The sequence below is a fragment of the Ursus arctos genome, unplaced genomic scaffold (assembly GCF_023065955.2).
Source record: "Ursus arctos isolate Adak ecotype North America unplaced genomic scaffold, UrsArc2.0 scaffold_21, whole genome shotgun sequence".
In the NCBI taxonomy this organism is placed as follows: domain Eukaryota; kingdom Metazoa; phylum Chordata; class Mammalia; order Carnivora; family Ursidae; genus Ursus; species Ursus arctos.
The window spans coordinates 45,022,390-45,041,350 of NW_026622886.1; the positions used below are offsets into that span (position 1 = coordinate 45,022,390).

The following is an 18,961-nucleotide window of genomic DNA, read 5'->3' on the forward strand; positions in this document are numbered from 1 at the left end:
AAATCAATCTAATCCTTTAATCTTACAGAAAAGGAAAAAAAGAAGGCCCAGAGAAATTTATTTGCTCTGAATTTATTTGCTCAAAATCAGGATTTTTTAAATGTCTCTTTATAAAAATCAGATTCATTAGAGGAAAAAAATGAGAAAATATCAGTAAGTGAAAAGATAAAAAATAAAAGCCTTGGCCTAATCTCACTTCCTGGAGATAAGTTATTTTATCATCGCTAACTTCCGAATGTACATTCTTCCAGACTTTTATATGCACTTTAATTACATCCTTTCTAATTCTCTGCCCCCAAAATGGCATCTTAAGAGTTAAGTGATCTAAAATTCTATTCACTTATCTACAGTTAGTTCCTTTGACTACAAATGTACATTTTTTATGCTTCACTAATTTATATATTGGTTAACTGATAAATATTACAGACAATTCTTAAGTTTTATCTATCCACTTCTTCCCCCTCACTACTCAACTGACTACAATGGGCTTCCTTCATAACCACCAGGAACCATTCCAACTCTATTCAAACTATTCTCATTAGTCATTGTGATCTCCATGCCCCCAAATTATCAACCATATAATAAAAATTTCAGTTCCAATTTCTGGCCTAAGGTTCTTCTACTATTGTGGCATATGATTCACACATTTTGTAGGTGAGAGCTGAAGGATAAAATAGATGGTTTAGGGAAGGAATATGGTAGGGAAAGGAGCTAGGTTAGTAGTAAGAAGATCTAAATTTTAGTTCAAGATCTGCTAATAACTAAGGAACCCTATGTAAATCACTGAATTTTAGACTTTAGCTTCTTGCAAGTTAAATTAGAAGTTTGGATTCTTTCTTAATTTTCCCCCTATTAACTGCCTATGTTGAAATATTTTGTATTGCAAGTTAAATTTATTAACCGTTGACTACTTCTTTTTTCCAAAAGCACATAGCTACATATAAACAAGTAAAAATAAGTAACAATTTTTCAGTTTTTAAGTATTATAAAAAACAGCTCACATACCAAATTTCCCTCATACACCCACATGTTGGGAAATGCCTCACTAGATGGTCTCCAGGGATTTCTTCTAATGTTAAAATTTCGAAGTGTTAGGGCACTACAATAATGTAAGATAATACTAAATTATCACATGTCTAAAGTCTAAAGCTGTAATTCTTTCAATCCTCCAACGTGGGAGAATACATGTTACTTTCTTGAAAAATATCTGTAAAAAAATTATGATTAATTTTGTTGCAAGATACTACAAATGGCTTACTTGTAAAAAGACCTGTGGAAAATCATTCAGGACTGACTCAAGTAATTCAAGGCCAAATGTTCGAGTCATTTCTGTCATGCCTACTAGCCAGTAAGGGGCATCAGCATTAACCAACTGACAAAGGTCCTGGGAAAATAAGTCAAAAAATAAATAAAAAATAAATAAAACATTCACATCCTGGAATGAAATGTACTTTTCAAAATTTCTAATTTTTAAAAGTTATCTCTTCTTATATAGTTGTTTTTACTCCTTAGAAGCTAAGCACTGGTAATTCAATTCTGACAAACTATATACTTGATTATATAAGTAAACTTTTAAAGACTCATATAACTATTGACAATATATAAGGTGCACAGATAAATGATTAATAGTCTTTTAATGTAAAAAGCACTTAAAATAACCCTTTAATAAAAAACTAACAAAATTTTCAGTGCAGATAAATCTTATTTTACTTAAAAGATATATCCATGACGAGTAACATAAAAATCAGGTATTTGTATATTAAATTATATAAAGTAGACCAAAGGCTTATTAGTTAAATTTTTATGTTAAAGGAATTATTTTATATTACTAGTCATTCCTAATATGCCCTTTTTTCTAGTTCTGGGCTTAATTCATTTTACCTCCTTAAAGTGAAATGTAATATTTTATCAAGTTCCTTAGCTATAGATGCTCTTTAATGTTTTAGAACATTTTTGAAATACAACTTTTGACCCTTAAAATTTGACAATTTAAAAAATTGATACTTGAAAAATTACCTCAAGACATAAAATTCCAAAATCAAAAATTCACACAAAACTATATTCTGCAGTAAAAATTATTTTTATCAACTGAAATACCTGGAAAAGCATATATGCGTCTTTAGCACAAGGTTTGAGCGTGCTGACAGATCTTCTGTTACTATTTCCTTGAACCAGTACTGGTTGTTCTATAATATCTGCAATCAAAGTAAGATGGGTTTTAGGGGTTATAATGACTTGTAATAAATCACATATACTATTTAAAATAAATACGTGTTTGTGAAATTATAAACTTTAAATGTAGGCTCAGAACTACACCTCCAAAATGAGAAAAAACATTAAGAATTTATTTTTATATAAAATGCCATAAAAACTACCCGTTACTATCTTACGTCATTTTAATAAGCTTAGCATCTTTATCCATATATTTGATTTTCCCAGTCTCCCATTCCCCAATCCCTTTATGTATTTGAAATTCACATAATCTTTAAATGTGCCTTTAAATATCAAATATATAAAAGTTTACCACATGGTTAATTCCTATATCATCTCAGCATAAACAAAAGAATTAACTACTTGATCTACCACAACTACTATGTCAGTTATAGGTACTGAGTGACTGTCAGCTAGAAAATTGCTTCCCAACTCAGCATTTCTTTGAATACTAATATCATTTTCTGTAAATTATGACAGCCTGTTTTGAATAAATGTTGACTTAATGATTACTTGAGGAAAAAATGAGGTTCTAAGTATCTCCACCTTACTAGAAAGTATTAAATGAGATACTGGTCTTTAGAGACACACAGCTAAAACTACCAATCCAGGAATCACACTGAAGTTATGAATATATAACCCATCCAAACTGAAAAACTGCCCTGTTTTATCCTCTAACTTTAATTCCTTAATATTTCAAACTCTAGAATTCAAGCTGCATTTACCCTGGGAAAAAAGCAGAAAAACCAATACTCCGAAGCAGAAAAAGTCTAATAAACCAACAGATTAAGAATGCCTGAAACTGATGGGTAAAACTGACCAATGGTTAACTTCAGAAAAAGTAAAGAAATTATTAGAATAGGCAGCATTACCATTACTTACTAGTATTGCCATTTTTTATCAGTAATACCAAAAGAACCTCAAATGAAATGACAGCATAACATTAAGAGTTGGGGGTGGGGGGATTACATAGGGATTTTCCCTATGTAAAAGGGAAAGATACTTTAATCTTTTGCTTCTTGAGTACATAAAGCAGATAGGTTGCTCATCATGGTAGCACCTTATGATCTTTTCAACTAATCATGGGGAATAATTTACTTTTCATACAATAACAAATGAATAAAACATAATTTCTATAGTTAAAAGTTACCAACTTTAAAAACTACAACAGGGACAATATCTTCAGCTCTCTTACATGTTTCTAAGTTTTTAGAAAATTTTTTAAAATGACAAAGAAAAAGATGTTTAAAATTACAATAAAGGTATTTGATGAAAATATGAAAAGACTAATATTTACATTACATAAATATCCTTCATCAACACATGCTAATAGGCACAGACAAAAATTCATGTGAGGGAAACCTACTCTTGGAAATTTAAAGAAGTAATTCAAATGAAAAAAAAAATATGTAGGAGGACACTCAAAAGAGTACTAAAATACTAAACACAATGTAAGTGTCCAACAGGAAACTAGTTCATTAAACTGTAGAATAGTCACAAAACATAGTACATCCATTAAAATTTAAATTACAGGGCGCCTGGGTGGCTCAGTCAGTTAAGTGTTTGCCTTCAGCTCAGGTCATGATCCCAGGATCCTGGGCTCCCTGCTCAGCAGGAGTCAGCTTTTCCCTCTCCCTTCCCCCGCTGGTGCTCGCTTGCTCGCTCTCTCCCTCTCTCAAATAAATAAAATCTTCATTAAAAATAAATAAAATTTAAATTACAAAAAAAAAAGAATAACATGAAAAATTCACATAATGTAATGTTTGGCTAAAACTACATATAATGCAATCAATATTTGATATAAAACATGAAATTACGCATAATTAGAAATACACATGGAAAATAAAGAGTTTATTCTTGGGGTGATAACACTGTTGGAGATATAGTTTTTTGAACTGCCACTGTTAATATCATAATATTGGTAAAATAAATATATTTTTTAAAGTATTCTAGTTTTTAGGCAGCCTAAGTTCACAGGGCAAAGACCGAAAATCAAGAGAGAAATCATGGATAGAAGAACCACACATTGTGAAAAGGAAACCACTTTTATCACTCTACCTCTGTGTCGTTCATCTTCAGCAACCATCCTCTCAAAAACAACAGTAACAACTTGTCGCACGGTAGCAGCAGCTGTATTATTTGTAATATTATCTTTTGTGAAGTGTAGTCGAAAACAAAGAACAATGGCCTAAAAGAACAATTTTCATTTAGTGAAAAAGGACTGAAGAACAGAATAACTATTTTATTTGATGTAATCCAAAACTAAGTAAATCATGTTTGGCTGTTCCAATCACAGATACTAGAAGTCCTACCCTCTTATACAATAAAACTACTAAAATCCTTGGACTGTGAAATAATTCAAAGTCTATAAATATACAGCCACATAAGATTAGATAAGATAATGTGAAATATGCCTTTCATAACTTGGCTCTTTTATATGTATATAAACATGTGTTGTGATGGGGCACCTGGGAGGCTCAGTTGGTTAAGCATCTGCCTTCAGCTCAGGTCAGACCCCAGGGTCCTGGGATCGAGTCCCACATCAGGCTCCCTGCTCAGCGGAGAGTCTGCTCCTCCCTCTCCTCCCTGCTCCTGCTCTCTTTCTCTTTCACTGTCACTGTCTCTCTCTTTCTCTCTCAAATAAGCATTGTGCTTTATTTCCCCAGAATGACTTGTTTTGCAAATAACAAGTACTCAAAGTTTGTTATATCACTAAGTCATCTGGAGAAATAATATATAAATATGCTAAGCATATAAATGAATAAAATTATAATTTTTTAAAAGGAGTCCTTCTTTCTTTTTAAAAATCAACTTCAGGTTGATTAAGGTGTAATTTATATACAATAAACTGTATCTCTTCAAGGTATTTAACTTGATGAGTGCGCATAGTTACATTCACCCATGAAACCACTGCCACGATCGAGATACAAGGCAGTTTCATCACCCTAAAATTCTGTGTTCTTCTGCCCTCCATTTTTTCCTTCACCCTTGGCTCCAGGTAACCACCATCTTGCCTTTTTCACTACAGACATGCTGGCATTTTCCTCGAATAGTGTTTCATCATTCAGTATGCACTGTTTTTGTGTCTGATTTCTTTTACTTGTAATATCTGTAAAATTCACCCATGTCGTTCTTTGAATCAGTAGTTTGTACTTTTTGATTCCTGAATAGTATTTCACAGTATAGGTATACCAAATCTTTTGCTTATCCATTCATCTGCTGATGGATATTTGAGTTGCTTCCAGTTTTTAGCCATTGTGAATAAAGCTGCCGTGAACATCATATACAAATCTTTAAAAAGACATGTGTTTTCATTTACCTTGGATAAATAACTAGAAGTGAAAAAGGCTGAATCACACAGTAAGTATAGGTTAAACTTTTTAAGAAAATGCTAGTTCTCCAAAGTCATTTTACAATTTTATCCTCCTACCAGCAGTATGTATGAATTCAGCTCTTTCCCACACCATCAACAACACTTGATACGGTTGGTCTTTTTCAATTTTAGCTACTCTAATGGATGTGTGATGATACCTCTTTGTGGTTTTAATTTGCTTTTCCCTGATAACTAATGATGCTGAGCCACTTTCCATGTATTCATTAGCCATCTTATTTTGTGAAGGGTCTATAAAAAAATTTGTGCAGGCGTGCCAGGGTGGCTCGGTTGGTTAAGCGTCCGACTCTTGATTTCCACTCAGGTCATGATTTCAGGGTTGTGAGATCGAGCCCTGCATCCAGCTCCATAATCAATGAGGAGTCTGCTTGAGATTCTTTCCCTTTGCCCCTCTCCCCACTCACTCACTCTCTCTTTCTCAAATAAATAAATAAATCTTTAAAAAAAATTTGTCCGTTTTTGTCTTGGGTGATTATCTTATGAATGAGTTGTAAACGTTTTTTAAACATTCTAGATAAAAGTTCTTTGTGAGATATTTATGAATATTTTCCCCATACTGTGGCTTCTTCTATGGTTCAGAGATTTTTTTTATCTACCTAAGAAATCTCTACCCCAAGGTCACAAAAATTTTCCCCTACATGCTTTTCTAAAAGTTTTAGTTTTAAAAGAAGCGATGCTTGGAGAAAAACATAATGGTAGTCTAAATTCTATGCCTTATCATATTAATTACATTAAAATTTTAGAGGAAACAGGCTTTTGATACCAACATTACTGTTTAAATTTCAACATAAAGGAAAGGCATATGTTATGTAGAAGCTTTCATACTACTCAATTTTGTATTATTTCTCTATACTTCACTTTTTATCCCAAAATATTACATTCCAAATTAACCAACATACTAAAGCAAGCCCTACATTTAATTTTAAGCTATAATCAGTTCTTACTGCTTTGTTAGGTTAAATGACAGCATTTTATAAACTCTTATATATATTGTATCAGAACAATAATTTGATAGCTAGAAACCAAAAGGGAGGACATACAAAAGAATACACAAGAATACATAAAATATTTTATAAAGCAGGTAGCTTAAAAGAATAAGCTATTTGCAATTGAGTAAAATCTCATTATGACCTAAAAACATCAATCAATAACTAAAAAAGATATACTCTCTAGAAAGCGTATATCCAGCTTAATGTGACAGTCTACTTTTCTACTTTATTGGCCACCCATCACTAAAGGTATGCAAATTATAACAGAACTATTATTGAGAGTCCAACAAATTTCTTAAATAAACCATTAACTAAAGATTGTTCTTTATATTATTCTCTGTACTTTGTTCTTTAGAAATATTTCATAATTAAAAAAAGACTTTTTAAAGAGTGAAATAAATAACAGACAGCTGTTAACATGTTCCAAAGAGTGTAGGAATGCGGAAGAAATGAGAAACCCCTACCATACGTGCAGCTTTATCTAGTATAAATGCCAAAAGGTCACTTTTCCAACTACTTAAGAAAGAGATTTAAACTCTCTGGCTTACATATCACATACGTGTAAAATTACTTTTAAAAGGTGGAAAGGAAGAGCTTTCACAGGAATACCCAATGCAATGAGGAGAAGACGGATACCTGCAAACATATTTTACTCTCTCTATTCCTATTTTTCTGCTAGTTTTCTCTTTTCATTTCCTATTCATGACTAAACCTGTTAGCTATTCCCAACAGGCTCTGCTCAATTACCTTAACCTGATTTCAACTCTAATCTGGGGAAAATAAGGCACCAGTGGTTTTTAACGTGCAATGTCCATTATCATGATAGCTACAGGGAAGTTGCTTTTGGTACAAATAGTACCAGGCTTTCCTCTTTCAGCAAGCTTACTCAAATACTGTCTCAAAGCACTTATGAACTTTGACAACAGGTTTCCTACCTTAGAGAGTGACTCATCATGAACTACTGTATTGGTTGTTAAAAGAACAAGAACTGTTTGAAGTAGCTTAAGTTCTTCAAGACTGTTTTCCATCAGCTGCCAAAGCATATTAATTATATTTCCAGCTGCAGTCTGTAAAATAATTATCTGAATTATTGTCAGCAAATAAAATATAAGATGATTAGGTCCCTAGATAAAAAAAGATGTACAAATGTTACCTCACCTGGAGAGAATCTCTTGATCATAATAACAAGACCCATGTTTCTAGATCTATAGATCGAAACACAACTCTTAACTAATTTGAGATTCACAGCTAATGAATTTTCTTCTCAAAAAAATAAATTTCTTTAAAATACACCATCTGAATATATGCAAACAGCTGCATGCAGTTCTGAGATACCTAGTAAAAAATCAAAGATCATTTCTACAATATGGGTATATGTCATTTGGACCTTTATAGACCTATGCAAATTAACTGAGACTGCTACTGTTTCATATATTATTCCATTTATAATGTGTATACAAAAAACAAAATGCAACTCAAATTAACAACACATTTATAAAGTCAATTAAATTTGACATTGTTTAGAATGTTATATGAAGGCAAAAGAATATATCACTTCTATTAAAGTAACTTATGGAGTACAAAGTTAAGGATTACATTTGAAAACAGGATGCACATTCATAGTGATGAAATGTTCTTCCTTGTTTTAACATAATAAGGTTAGATACAAACAATTCATTTAAATTAACAAACAAATTATCACTTCAAATAATCTAGGAAAATCGTTTTTCCTTTTAAAAAAAAATTATATTCTCTTCAATGACACTAATCTGTATTACTGAATAGTGACTTCCTAATCATGACACGACAAAATGCACTTCGTCTTTATTCATTATTCATGAGGCTTTAATGGTGAGAAAATTCGGTGATCTTTTCAAATTAAGCCATGTTCTTCAAGCACATAAATTGTTTTACATTAAATTATCAGTTATGCTTCATTCTCCCCTAATAAAAACTCCTGATTTGATTCTTAGGTTGCACAATTGAGATAAAATCTTCACATTACCTCAGACACGACTTCATGTGACATGAGTCTCTGAATGGCGGCCAAACATAGCTGAGTAATCTTTGGCTCCTTGGTTCCACAACCCATTAGAAACGGCTGAACAACCTCTGAGCTGTTCTCTTTCAAAGCTTTATTTAGAACACATATAAGATAAATTATTAAATCTAATTCACAAGCAGAAATACATTTATATATTTATAACTAGTATTAACAATCTTAATAAAAACCACTTTATGTAAATACTAAAATAGAAATCAAGCAGTAAGAGTTAATACTTTAGACAGGTATTCCAGACTCCGTATCCAAACCACCCCCTTAGCTACAGCTCTCCCAGGCTTTTCTGCCAGCACTGTCTTTTGGTTTTCCTCCATCTCCTGCTATAAACTCTTTAAGGACAACTTCTCAGGAGCGCCTGGGTGGCTCAGTCGTTAAGCGTCTGCCTTCGGCTCAGGGTGTGATCCCAGAGTTCTGGGATCGAGCCCCGCATCAGGCTTCTCTGCTGGGAGCCTGCTTCTTCCTCTCCCACTCCCCCTGCTTGTGTTCCCTCTCTCGCTGGCTGTCTCGCTCTCCGTCAAATAAATAAATAAAATCTTTTTAAAAAGAAAAAAAAGGACAACTTCTCAGAAGTTCTACCCTGCTTCAGAGAAGCACTCTATTTCTTCAACAGTGCAGAAGGGGAAATACGAAAAAGAATTAATATTCTAGAGCAGGAAACAGTAATTAAAAATAGTATATACATCATCCCCGTCACCCTTCTTAATGTTCAGAAGATACTTAGAATTTCATTACATGCTGTGAATTTATACAGCCCTAACTTCTTCAAGAAATAAACTCATTAAAAATAATAACATTATTCCTCTTATTACTAAAGCATTACTTTAAGTTAATTGGATGCACATGCTGTAATTCCAAATCTTATTTTAACTCCTCCCACCAAGCCAATTCTTTCATAAGTTTTAAAGTAGGAACAAAAATGTAAAGAGTTAGAAAATGCACAAACTGAATAATACCTATTTAAACTTACGAAATGAAATTAAATCAGTATACACTTATTTAATGGCTATAGAAAGATGAATAAGACAGGTGTGTCGTCCTCAGAGAATTTAAATAGGTAACATGGAATTCCAAGGAAAGAGAACTTATGTGTTCCTGCATATGGTTTTCAAAGGTACTACATCCATCGATTATTTTTTTGAGGTTAAGACTTGTAATTAAGACATACATATATAAGTTTTAACATGTTTTTCAAAAGAAATTGTTAGAAAGTCATCCACAGTCACCACTAAAAATGTAAAACCAGTGTTAACATTAATTTCATCATCTAAATCCCCACCTTTCTTCTCTCAAAGCTCCCTTTATAGTTATGCTAAATAAAGCCCATAATATCCTATGGCATACTCTGCGAAGTCCCTCAGTATGCCAGCATAAATTACTGATTTAACACAGCTAAGAGATGGCAAATATGACTGGCAAAGACCAGTGTTTCCAAAAGGGCTCCTTGCCTTACTTCCTTGCTTTCTTAAGCATAAAAGTTTCGATTCAAACCCAGAGTCACAAATTTTCCATAACAATGTTTCGAAACATTTACATAAATGGTTAAAAAGGACACTAAAGCTAAAAAAAATAATATTCTGAGGCAGTAAATATGCTACCATATTCAATCCTGTCAGAATCTCTGAAGTATGAGGCTACCCCTAACTCTGCTGAACATGCCTAGTCATTAAATGCTGTTCAGGTAAACAAAAAGTTTCTAATAGTAACAAGATGCATTTATCATTTTTATGATGTTAACGTTTCTCATTTGAGTATCACAATAATCAGAGAGTTTACAGAGCCTGATTTGGCTCAAGTGCACAGTAAGTAAGTGGTAAAGCCAGATTTTTAAAATAGGTCTTCTAACTCCTGGTTTGCTATTCTTCCCACAACTTTATGCTGCCACTCTTTAAGGTAAACAGCACTTAATGCACACTGAAGTTAAAACCGTTAAAACTATCTAAGAGGAACCAATGACCTGTAATGCTGTTTGCCTAAAGTCTTCAGATAAATGAAGGAAAGAAACTGTCTTTATAGAAGGAAAAAAAATGTACTTTCTTGAGTCTCTAATGAAAATGACTTCAAGACACACTCGATTATCACAAAGAAAAATCAGTGCCAATTAATTCTGTCAATTAAACTATGATATAATACTTTCTAATCACTTAGAATTATTCTTCACAATTTCATCCATCAAGGCCATTGTTATCTCTTGTCTCTTTGATAACAGCTATTGTGACAGCTATAAGGTGATATCTCATTGTGAAGTTTTGATTAATGATGTCAAGCATTTTTTCATATACCTGTTGGCCATCTGTATGTCTTCTTTGGAAAAATGTCTATATAGATTTTCTGCCCATTTTATAACCAGATTGTTTGGATGCCTCATTTCTTAAAAGAGTACTCCATTATAGTCTCTGAGATCACCTTCTAAGCCAATGTCACCCATTGCACACATATTGATGCTGGTGCTTTTCTGACCTTACTATAAATTGTCAACAGAAAATTTCTGTACAATTAGGGTGACATTTTAAATAGGAGTCAAACTTATGGGATATTGACAATGCACATAACTCAAATGATGTAATAATAATATGAATAACTATAAACAAGTTCACATATGCACCAAAAAAGACACCTCCATACTACCTGGCCCAACAATGATTCTAAGATGCCATCAATTTTAAGATGCCTATCAATTTAAAGAATACTAAAACGTGAAAAATCTGTGCAGCTAAGAATGAATAAAATAAGGTGAATTTCAATGAAATGTTGTATACAGGTCAGTCAGTTACCCAGGTGTCTCAAGTCAGGATAAATTAAAATAGTATTAAAAATAATTTTTAAGGGGGGCGCCTGGGTGGCATAGCGGTTAAGCATCTGCCTTCGGCTCAGGGCGTGATCCCGGCGTTATGGGATCGAGCCCCACATCAGGCTCCTCTGCTATGAGCCTGCTTCTTCCTCTCCCACTCCCCCTGCTTGTGTTCCCTCTCTCGTTCGCTGTCTCTATCTCTGTCGAATAAATAAATTAAAAAAAAATCTTTAAAAAAAAAAAAAATAATAATAATTTTTAAGGGCATCAACATGGCTCAGTCGGTTAAGTGTCCAACTCTAGATCTCTGGAGAGTAAGTTCAGTCCCTGCATTGTAGCCCACTTAATAAAAAATTAATAAATAATAATTTTTATAAATTTTATTTTAATGTAACACAAAGGAATCAAACATCTCTCTCTTGCCTCCTTCCCATTTTCTTTTTCTCCCAGTTTATATAAGAATAAAATAATCAAAAAGGACTATGTTATCCAGAATAATCAATAACAAAAAAGATACAACTATTGATCTGTTGTCTTTTGAAGCATAGTGTGAAAACGAAAACATCTACCATATCCAGATCACAATGCAGTAAGACGGATCATCACAAAAAAAAAAGTTAGGTTTTTTCTTCTTTTAAAAGTGACAGTAGTTTTAAACAGAAATTAATCTTGCTCTTCTGAGAGACAGGTGCTCTCTCTTTATATACAATAACTTTAATGACATGCTATTTAAATGTAGCTTTATATAAAAACCTTTCTATGGGCTTAGACTTTAGAAATCATATTGAGGAAAAAGCTGTAGAGCAATAAAGACACCTTGCTCTAATTGTTTTTAAAAATCATTCCAGGAAAAAAAGAGAAAAAGGTCAACTCTTTTTAATCAAAACTCTCTTTTTCAATTTCCTTTAAAATATAAAGACAGGCTTTTAGGGGTCAGAAAAAAAAAGTTTATGTTTTACCTAAGTTCTTTAATAAACATAACTTCTTTAATAGAATAACACTATGTTTGATAAGTATATTTTATTTCCAAATTTTATAACTGTGAGAGCAAATGATACACTTTCACACACCTGGAAGAGGTCCAGCAGGTCCCCATATCCTAGGGGTTTCCTTGCTCTGAGCAGTTTCACTGCATAATTGTAGTTTTTATCCTGGAAAGAAAGAATTAAACTAGGATACCCCACTATGAATCACATTAATGGGGGTTAATAAAAGTTTCATTATGGTAAATTTTAATGGTCATTAAATAACAAATTGTAATTCTTGTGAAAGAAATAAAATGTGATGTAGACATGACTGCTATCCTCAAACCCTTTAAAATTTAATTATGAAAAAGACTGACATTTCTAACAACATTAAAAAATATTTTAATGGTTCAAAAGTTCTGAAAATACTTTAAGTGACTCAAGAATAGGAGGACAAATAAAATATGGACAGTTTCATATTAAAAGCACATTATATGAAAAGGAAGGATTATTCAACAAATGATGCTAGTACAATCGGTTAGTAATTTTGCAAAAGAAAAAAATCTAGGTCTTCCTGTCACTCCACATATTATTAATTAAGAAAAAATTAAACAAAAAAAAAAACCTAAAAGAAAATAAGAACGACTATCTACTATGTGGAAGGAGAAGGGCTTCCTAACTGCAACACAACAAATGACAAAAGTTAGATTATGTAAAAATTTAAAACATCTAGATAAAAAATTAAAAGGTAAATGACTTGTAGGAAATATAAACATGATGGGAAGTCAAAACTTTTCCTATAGAAACAGCTCAAATAATTTGATAAGAAAACACAAAACTCAAAGAAATAAATGTAAAATGAAAAAAGGAAATAATATATTTGGAGGAAAATGTTCAACATTAAAGACAAATGTCAATTAAAATAAGAAGTCATTTGTCTGTTCAATTCCCAAAAAGATTTTTTAAAATAATAATCAGGCAAGGATGTTATAAAAATACACTCACACACTGCTGGTAAAGGCATAAACTTTTATCTTTTCAGAAAGCACTATGGTGACAAATTCCAAGACCATGTTCATACATTTGATTTAATAATTTAATTTCTAGAAATTTATCTTAAAAAAGTAATTCCAAATACTGAAACATGTCTAACATAAAGCTACAAATAAGTTAAATAAGCTACTATCACTTGCTATAATATTATGAAGCAATTTTAAAAAATTAGAAAAGACAGCATCAATGGAAAGTACTTGATAAGAATACAAATTAAAAGTTTAAAAAGTTTTTAAAAATCCAAGGATAAAAAAGAATAAATAAGAACACATTATGTTGTAGAGAAACTATGTAATCTCTGGCCCACTAGGTTAACTTGTAAGCATGGAATTAGTTACAGCCCCCTAGATCATTTAGCCTGGATTATACAACTAGGCTACCAACAGACCTCTCCACTCTACTGACGGTATACTGAAATATACCTTCCACACTGCTGTCAGAATAGTTTACATAAAAACATTAAAATGAATGTGCCACTGCCCTGATTCAAATTCTTCCATCAAGCAGCTGAGGAAGTCACACAATGGCAATACTTGAATAGTGTATCCGAATAGACCAAACTGTTTTATACTTCATATATTCAAGTAATCTGCTTTACTTTCCCCTTCTATACCTTATTTGCCTGGCTAACTCCTTTTTAAGCTTTGAGACTCAGCTTCAGATTCCCAGGCTGGGTTGGGTGCCTTCTCCATGCTCCTATTAATAATAAGCCTGTCTACATTTCCATCTTGGCATTTACCACAGTATTAAAATTCTCATTTAGGGTCTGTCTCCTTCATTACTCTGTTATCTGGCCAATATGAGCTAGGCATGACAAAATTCATCTACCTGAATCATCATAACATGTAAAATTACAGTAAAGACTGGGAAGTAGAAAAACACAGGAGAGGCAGCACTAAGAGACTTATTTGCATTTTGGAGTGACTCACTATTAGCCTACATTTAATGAGGGCTTACTATTTCCTATGTAATGTGCTAACTACTAGCAATATAAGGAAGAGTAAGATATTGGTCCTGACCTCAGGTGAGTATGTCCTCTAGAAGAGAAAATTTCTGGCAAAGCACTTCAAAAGGCAAATGGAAAAGCAGGTAAACTAAACAAAATGAACAGCAGGCACATATGCATTTTCAAGCATACTTCTTGTATTTCCATGTAGATTATGGGTGAGTTACACTACTCATCTTTGCATCTCTCCTAGTGATTCTTACATAATTATTTCCTTAAGAATGTATTTATGATATATTCTACAGATGTTTGTAAAATATCACAAGCATATGTATTGATAAGATAGAAAATACTAAATAAAATCAGCACATAAATTACCTTTTAACATCAGAAAATAATTCCAAACTATATTTACTCATTGCTACTTGAAGACCTTTTAGTAATAAGACCATAGATATGAAAAAGGTGAGGGACTGTGAGAAAAGAACACAAATCATACATAATGATCATCTATGTGAAAATTCTATATGTATACTGACAGTAGCTGAAAGCAGCCAAAGGTAGATGTAACCATTGTGGTTTTGCGTATGGGTTAAATACACAATTTTAAGATATTACAACTTCACTGGTTTCCTTGTTTCAAATATTCAAAAAGCAGATCTTCTGTTTATGTAATTTTTGTATAACACAAGCCTTCTCAGTCAACTTCAAGTATACTATAAGCTGGCTTAATAAAAACATTTTGTAATATATGGTAGTCAAGTGTAAGATTAAGGCATTTGGCCTTGTAAATGAAAAACCTGATGTTGCTATGTCTCATTTGCAGAGTTTTATCTTTAATGAAAAAGGAAATTTTGAGATAATGATCTGTATATCTGAATCGATGCTGACATTACCTGGCATAGCATTCCCACTTATGTCAGCATTCATGACAGCAGTGAAAACAAAGAAAAATAAGCATTAAAGGAGGATGCTTAAAAGAAGGGGAGATGTAAAGCAAAGATTTATTCTGCAATGTAAATAACCTTCCCTTGGAAAATAAATCTAAGAAAACTAAAGTTGGCTAGAAACCTATGCTGAATATCCCTGGTCAGACTAGTTAATGCTAATTAAGGGTTCTGATTTTTATAGCAACCCTTTACATTTTCTGAATATGTAGAGATATCTGAGAATTCAATATCCCATTTCATTTGCAACTCTTCCATTGTTTGGTATCTTTAACATCCATTATAGCACAAAACCAGTAACCTACAGTTTCTAGAACTATAGAAAAGTAAACACTTCTCAAGAAATTAAAATTTTTAAAAAGTTAACTATAAATTTTTCTTAGTATCAACTGTACTCTAAGTAGTTTAGAAACTATATATTTTTCCTTGTTCTTGAGAGCCTTTGACTTTCAAGGTGACAATGGTCTTAAAAAGCTATAGATTTTAAAGTATCAACTGCTATCAGTACTTGGTAAAAAATGCTAGGAAACAGTTTAAGTGCTAATATGGCTCCTCAAGTACATGGCTCTGGACACTATCCATGACTTGGATCTTAAAGCATGAACTAGTAAGTGTATGTGCATAAAGATTAGCTCTAGTATGATTTGAATAAAGCTAACTGAATTAAAATGAACAGCCCACCTATACATTAAACTCACCGACGGAGACAAAATTTTTCTTACTCGTTCTTAAGATAAACCAATCAGACACTTTACTTTGGTATAGAACTCAGCACCAGACAGTGATCCTCTGAAGAAATCAGTCTCTTTAAAAAAATCTTCCATCAGCTACAGACCCAATGAAAACTTCTATTGCTGGTGAATAAGGACTTACCATGATATCAGCAATTATAGTAGCAAAAGTTAGTATTTGTAATGATATTCTATTACGATTAGCTAACTTAAAAACATCCAGCTCACAATTTATCTTTAAACATTAGTTTCCTCACAGTAGCTAATCCACCCAACATGCATCTCCCAAAACCCACTAACCCACCCTCCCAATCCAACCATACCTACCTTTGCCTTTACCCACCACTTTCACTATACCCCTTCTCAAAATGCACACAGAGCATTATTCAGTGCTGTGAATAATGTTATAAAACTATTTGGAGTTTCAACAGATTGTTCAAAATCAGAGAAGAAGCTGTGAGAAACAGATGCAACACAGGAGAGCTCACCCTAAGGGCAAATGTCCAGCAAAGCCCAATAAGCTCAAGTGAAATCCACCTTCCACCTGTAAAACTGCCCCCAAAAGTCTTCATTTTGTAATACTCTTTGAGAGTCCACCAATTAGGGATTTTCTGGTATCACTTTTAAAAAGGTAAAGAGATTTATGAGAGAGAGATTCTTCACTATTTGGGTTTTGTGTCAATTAACAGGACTGCTTTTCTCCAATAACCAACTGAGAGCAATAGCACCACTGGAACTTGAAATGCAGACTGAAGGATCAGTGAAGCAAGCAATGGTTAACTATAAACCCTTGGGAGGGAGTAGCTAGTGTGGAAACCTCACAATACCATGGCAGCATACTGTAGTGGGAAGAACATGGGCTCTGAACAGCCCTGGATTTAAATCTAGTTCCACCACTTATCATGTGATCTTAATCAAGTAACTTCATCTCTTTGCATCTCAACATGCTCTACTATAAAATAAAAATACTTCCCCACAAAGTTGTCTTTTATTAGAGTGGCACAAATGTCTCACATGTAACAAATGCTAGAAAATGCCAGTTTCCTTTTCCATGTTCATTACAGAGGCAAGAACAAAAGGCACCAAAGAAAAGAAAGAAGTAGACTGAGTATCAAAAAGAGTGTCAAAGAAGAACTCCTGAAATTCCTCCTTGAAAACCAGGTTCAATCAAGAAAATGTAAGAAAACATTTTTTTCTTTTCTGCACCCCACTCCCATTCTTTCTTCATGGCCATACTATCTTAATCCTAGGATTCAAAACTCATATAGTACTACTAAATTTATAATACTACACTATCACCTGTTTATATTATATATAAAGATAAAATAGATTTTGGAAGGTGGACTGAGAAACAATCTTTCATTCCATTCAGCACAACAAATATTAATTGAATGCCTTTTATGTGTAAGGTATGTCCTAGGTGATAGACAAGATGTGGAGGAGAATGCAAATCCTTGCCTGTAAGGAGTTAGTAGTTTTAACCTTTCTGATTTCAGAGAATTTTATAACATTTACCCTTGGCAAACCCAATTAGTTCAAGTTAAGGACTTTTACAAGTTCTTTATCATTATATACAGCATGCTAGGGCATAAAGGAGAGGCTACAGAAAACTGATGGCTGTTTTCTGTGTTTTTTTTTTTTTTAAGATTCTACTTTTATTATTAGTGAAATTTTCATTAATTGTTGAATTTTTAAGCAAAAAATTACCTGCCAAAATTTCGGTGTTTCGTGCAGCTATTGTTTTAACTTTTATTATTCCTGATTCAGCAGCCTGCAAGAATAAAAATAATTAGAACATAAAACTTACTATCAACATGAATTATCTAGGGAAAGAAACCATATATGATCACTATTATCTTTTTTATTTTCAAAACTTCAGAAACTAAAGTCTAGTAGTGCCATAAACATTAAATGTAGTAAAATATGATTCACTTTATTATTCACATGCAAACTCACCTCTACAGCATGTTGCCTTTCTCTGCCTAAGGCACATCTAATCCCTCATAAATTGAAATGCTCATAAAATATAAAAATAATAAACAAAAACAAAGCCTAATGAAAAAAACTAGGTTTCTCCTCCCCATTTCATATCTCCATCCCCACCATTAAAAAAATTGCAAAACACTGAAAAATCAAGTAAAACTGTTTTGGATTCAAAGAAAATGAATAACCAAGAACTTTTTATTACTTTAAGTTAACATTTTTTTAAACACCCTTTAGATTTTCATAAGGCACCTAAAACACTGCATCAAAAGTACATTTAGCTGGCAGCATTTGGAAGTTATATAGCATTTTACATAAAGCCACAGAACTGCGCTGTCCAATACAGTAGCCATTTACATGTCGCTATTCAGCATTCTATATGAGGTTAGTCTGAATTGAGCTGTACTCTAAGTATAAAATACACACTAGATTTTGAAGACTTAGTATGAAAAGGAAATGTAAACTATCCCTTAAATATTTACATTGATTAAATTTGAAACAATATTTTGAATATATTTGGTTAAACTATATACTTTTAAAATTAAATGCCTGTTTCTTTTTATTTTTAATGCAATTTAAAATTACACATATGGATTGCATTTATGGTCCACGTTATATTTCTACTGGACAGTGCTGACATATAACATTGATATATAACTTCCACCACAGAAACTCAGAACATTTTCACTATCAAGAAACGTGCCTATTTTATACTTATATTGGTCTCCATACTTCCAAAAATAATATATAAATATTCGTAAGTTATATGTCTAAGTTTTCCTGTTAATTTGCTTGCTACATGCTCATTTATTTTGTTATCTCTTACTGCTTGCTAAGGGACAAGTGATAGCAGGTTCCAAAGGTTTAAAAATAATTGTGGAAAAACACCAGTGTC

At 32.6% G+C, this 18,961-nt stretch overlaps 1 protein-coding gene across 3 annotated transcripts in view; it reads right to left on the minus strand.

The window, feature by feature from the left end:
- MON2 (MON2 homolog, regulator of endosome-to-Golgi trafficking) overlaps positions 1–18,961 on the minus strand; it is a 97,678-nt gene that overhangs the window by 65,624 nt on the left and 13,093 nt on the right. For 2 of the 3 annotated variants that reach the window (XM_026500123.4, XM_026500122.4), the window contains exons 2-7: positions 17,791–17,854; positions 8,597–8,724; positions 7,527–7,658; positions 4,270–4,399; positions 2,098–2,195; positions 1,259–1,384 (exon numbers count right to left, since the gene is read on the minus strand). In XM_026500123.4, the coding sequence (XP_026355908.2) occupies positions 1,259–1,384; positions 2,098–2,195; positions 4,270–4,399; positions 7,527–7,658; positions 8,597–8,724; positions 17,791–17,854 (678 nt within the window). Of the gene's footprint in view, positions 1–1,258; positions 1,385–2,097; positions 2,196–4,269; positions 4,400–7,526; positions 7,659–8,596; positions 8,725–12,511; positions 12,596–17,790; positions 17,855–18,961 lie in introns of those variants that run through there. The other variant, XM_026500124.4, reaches the window with a different exon arrangement.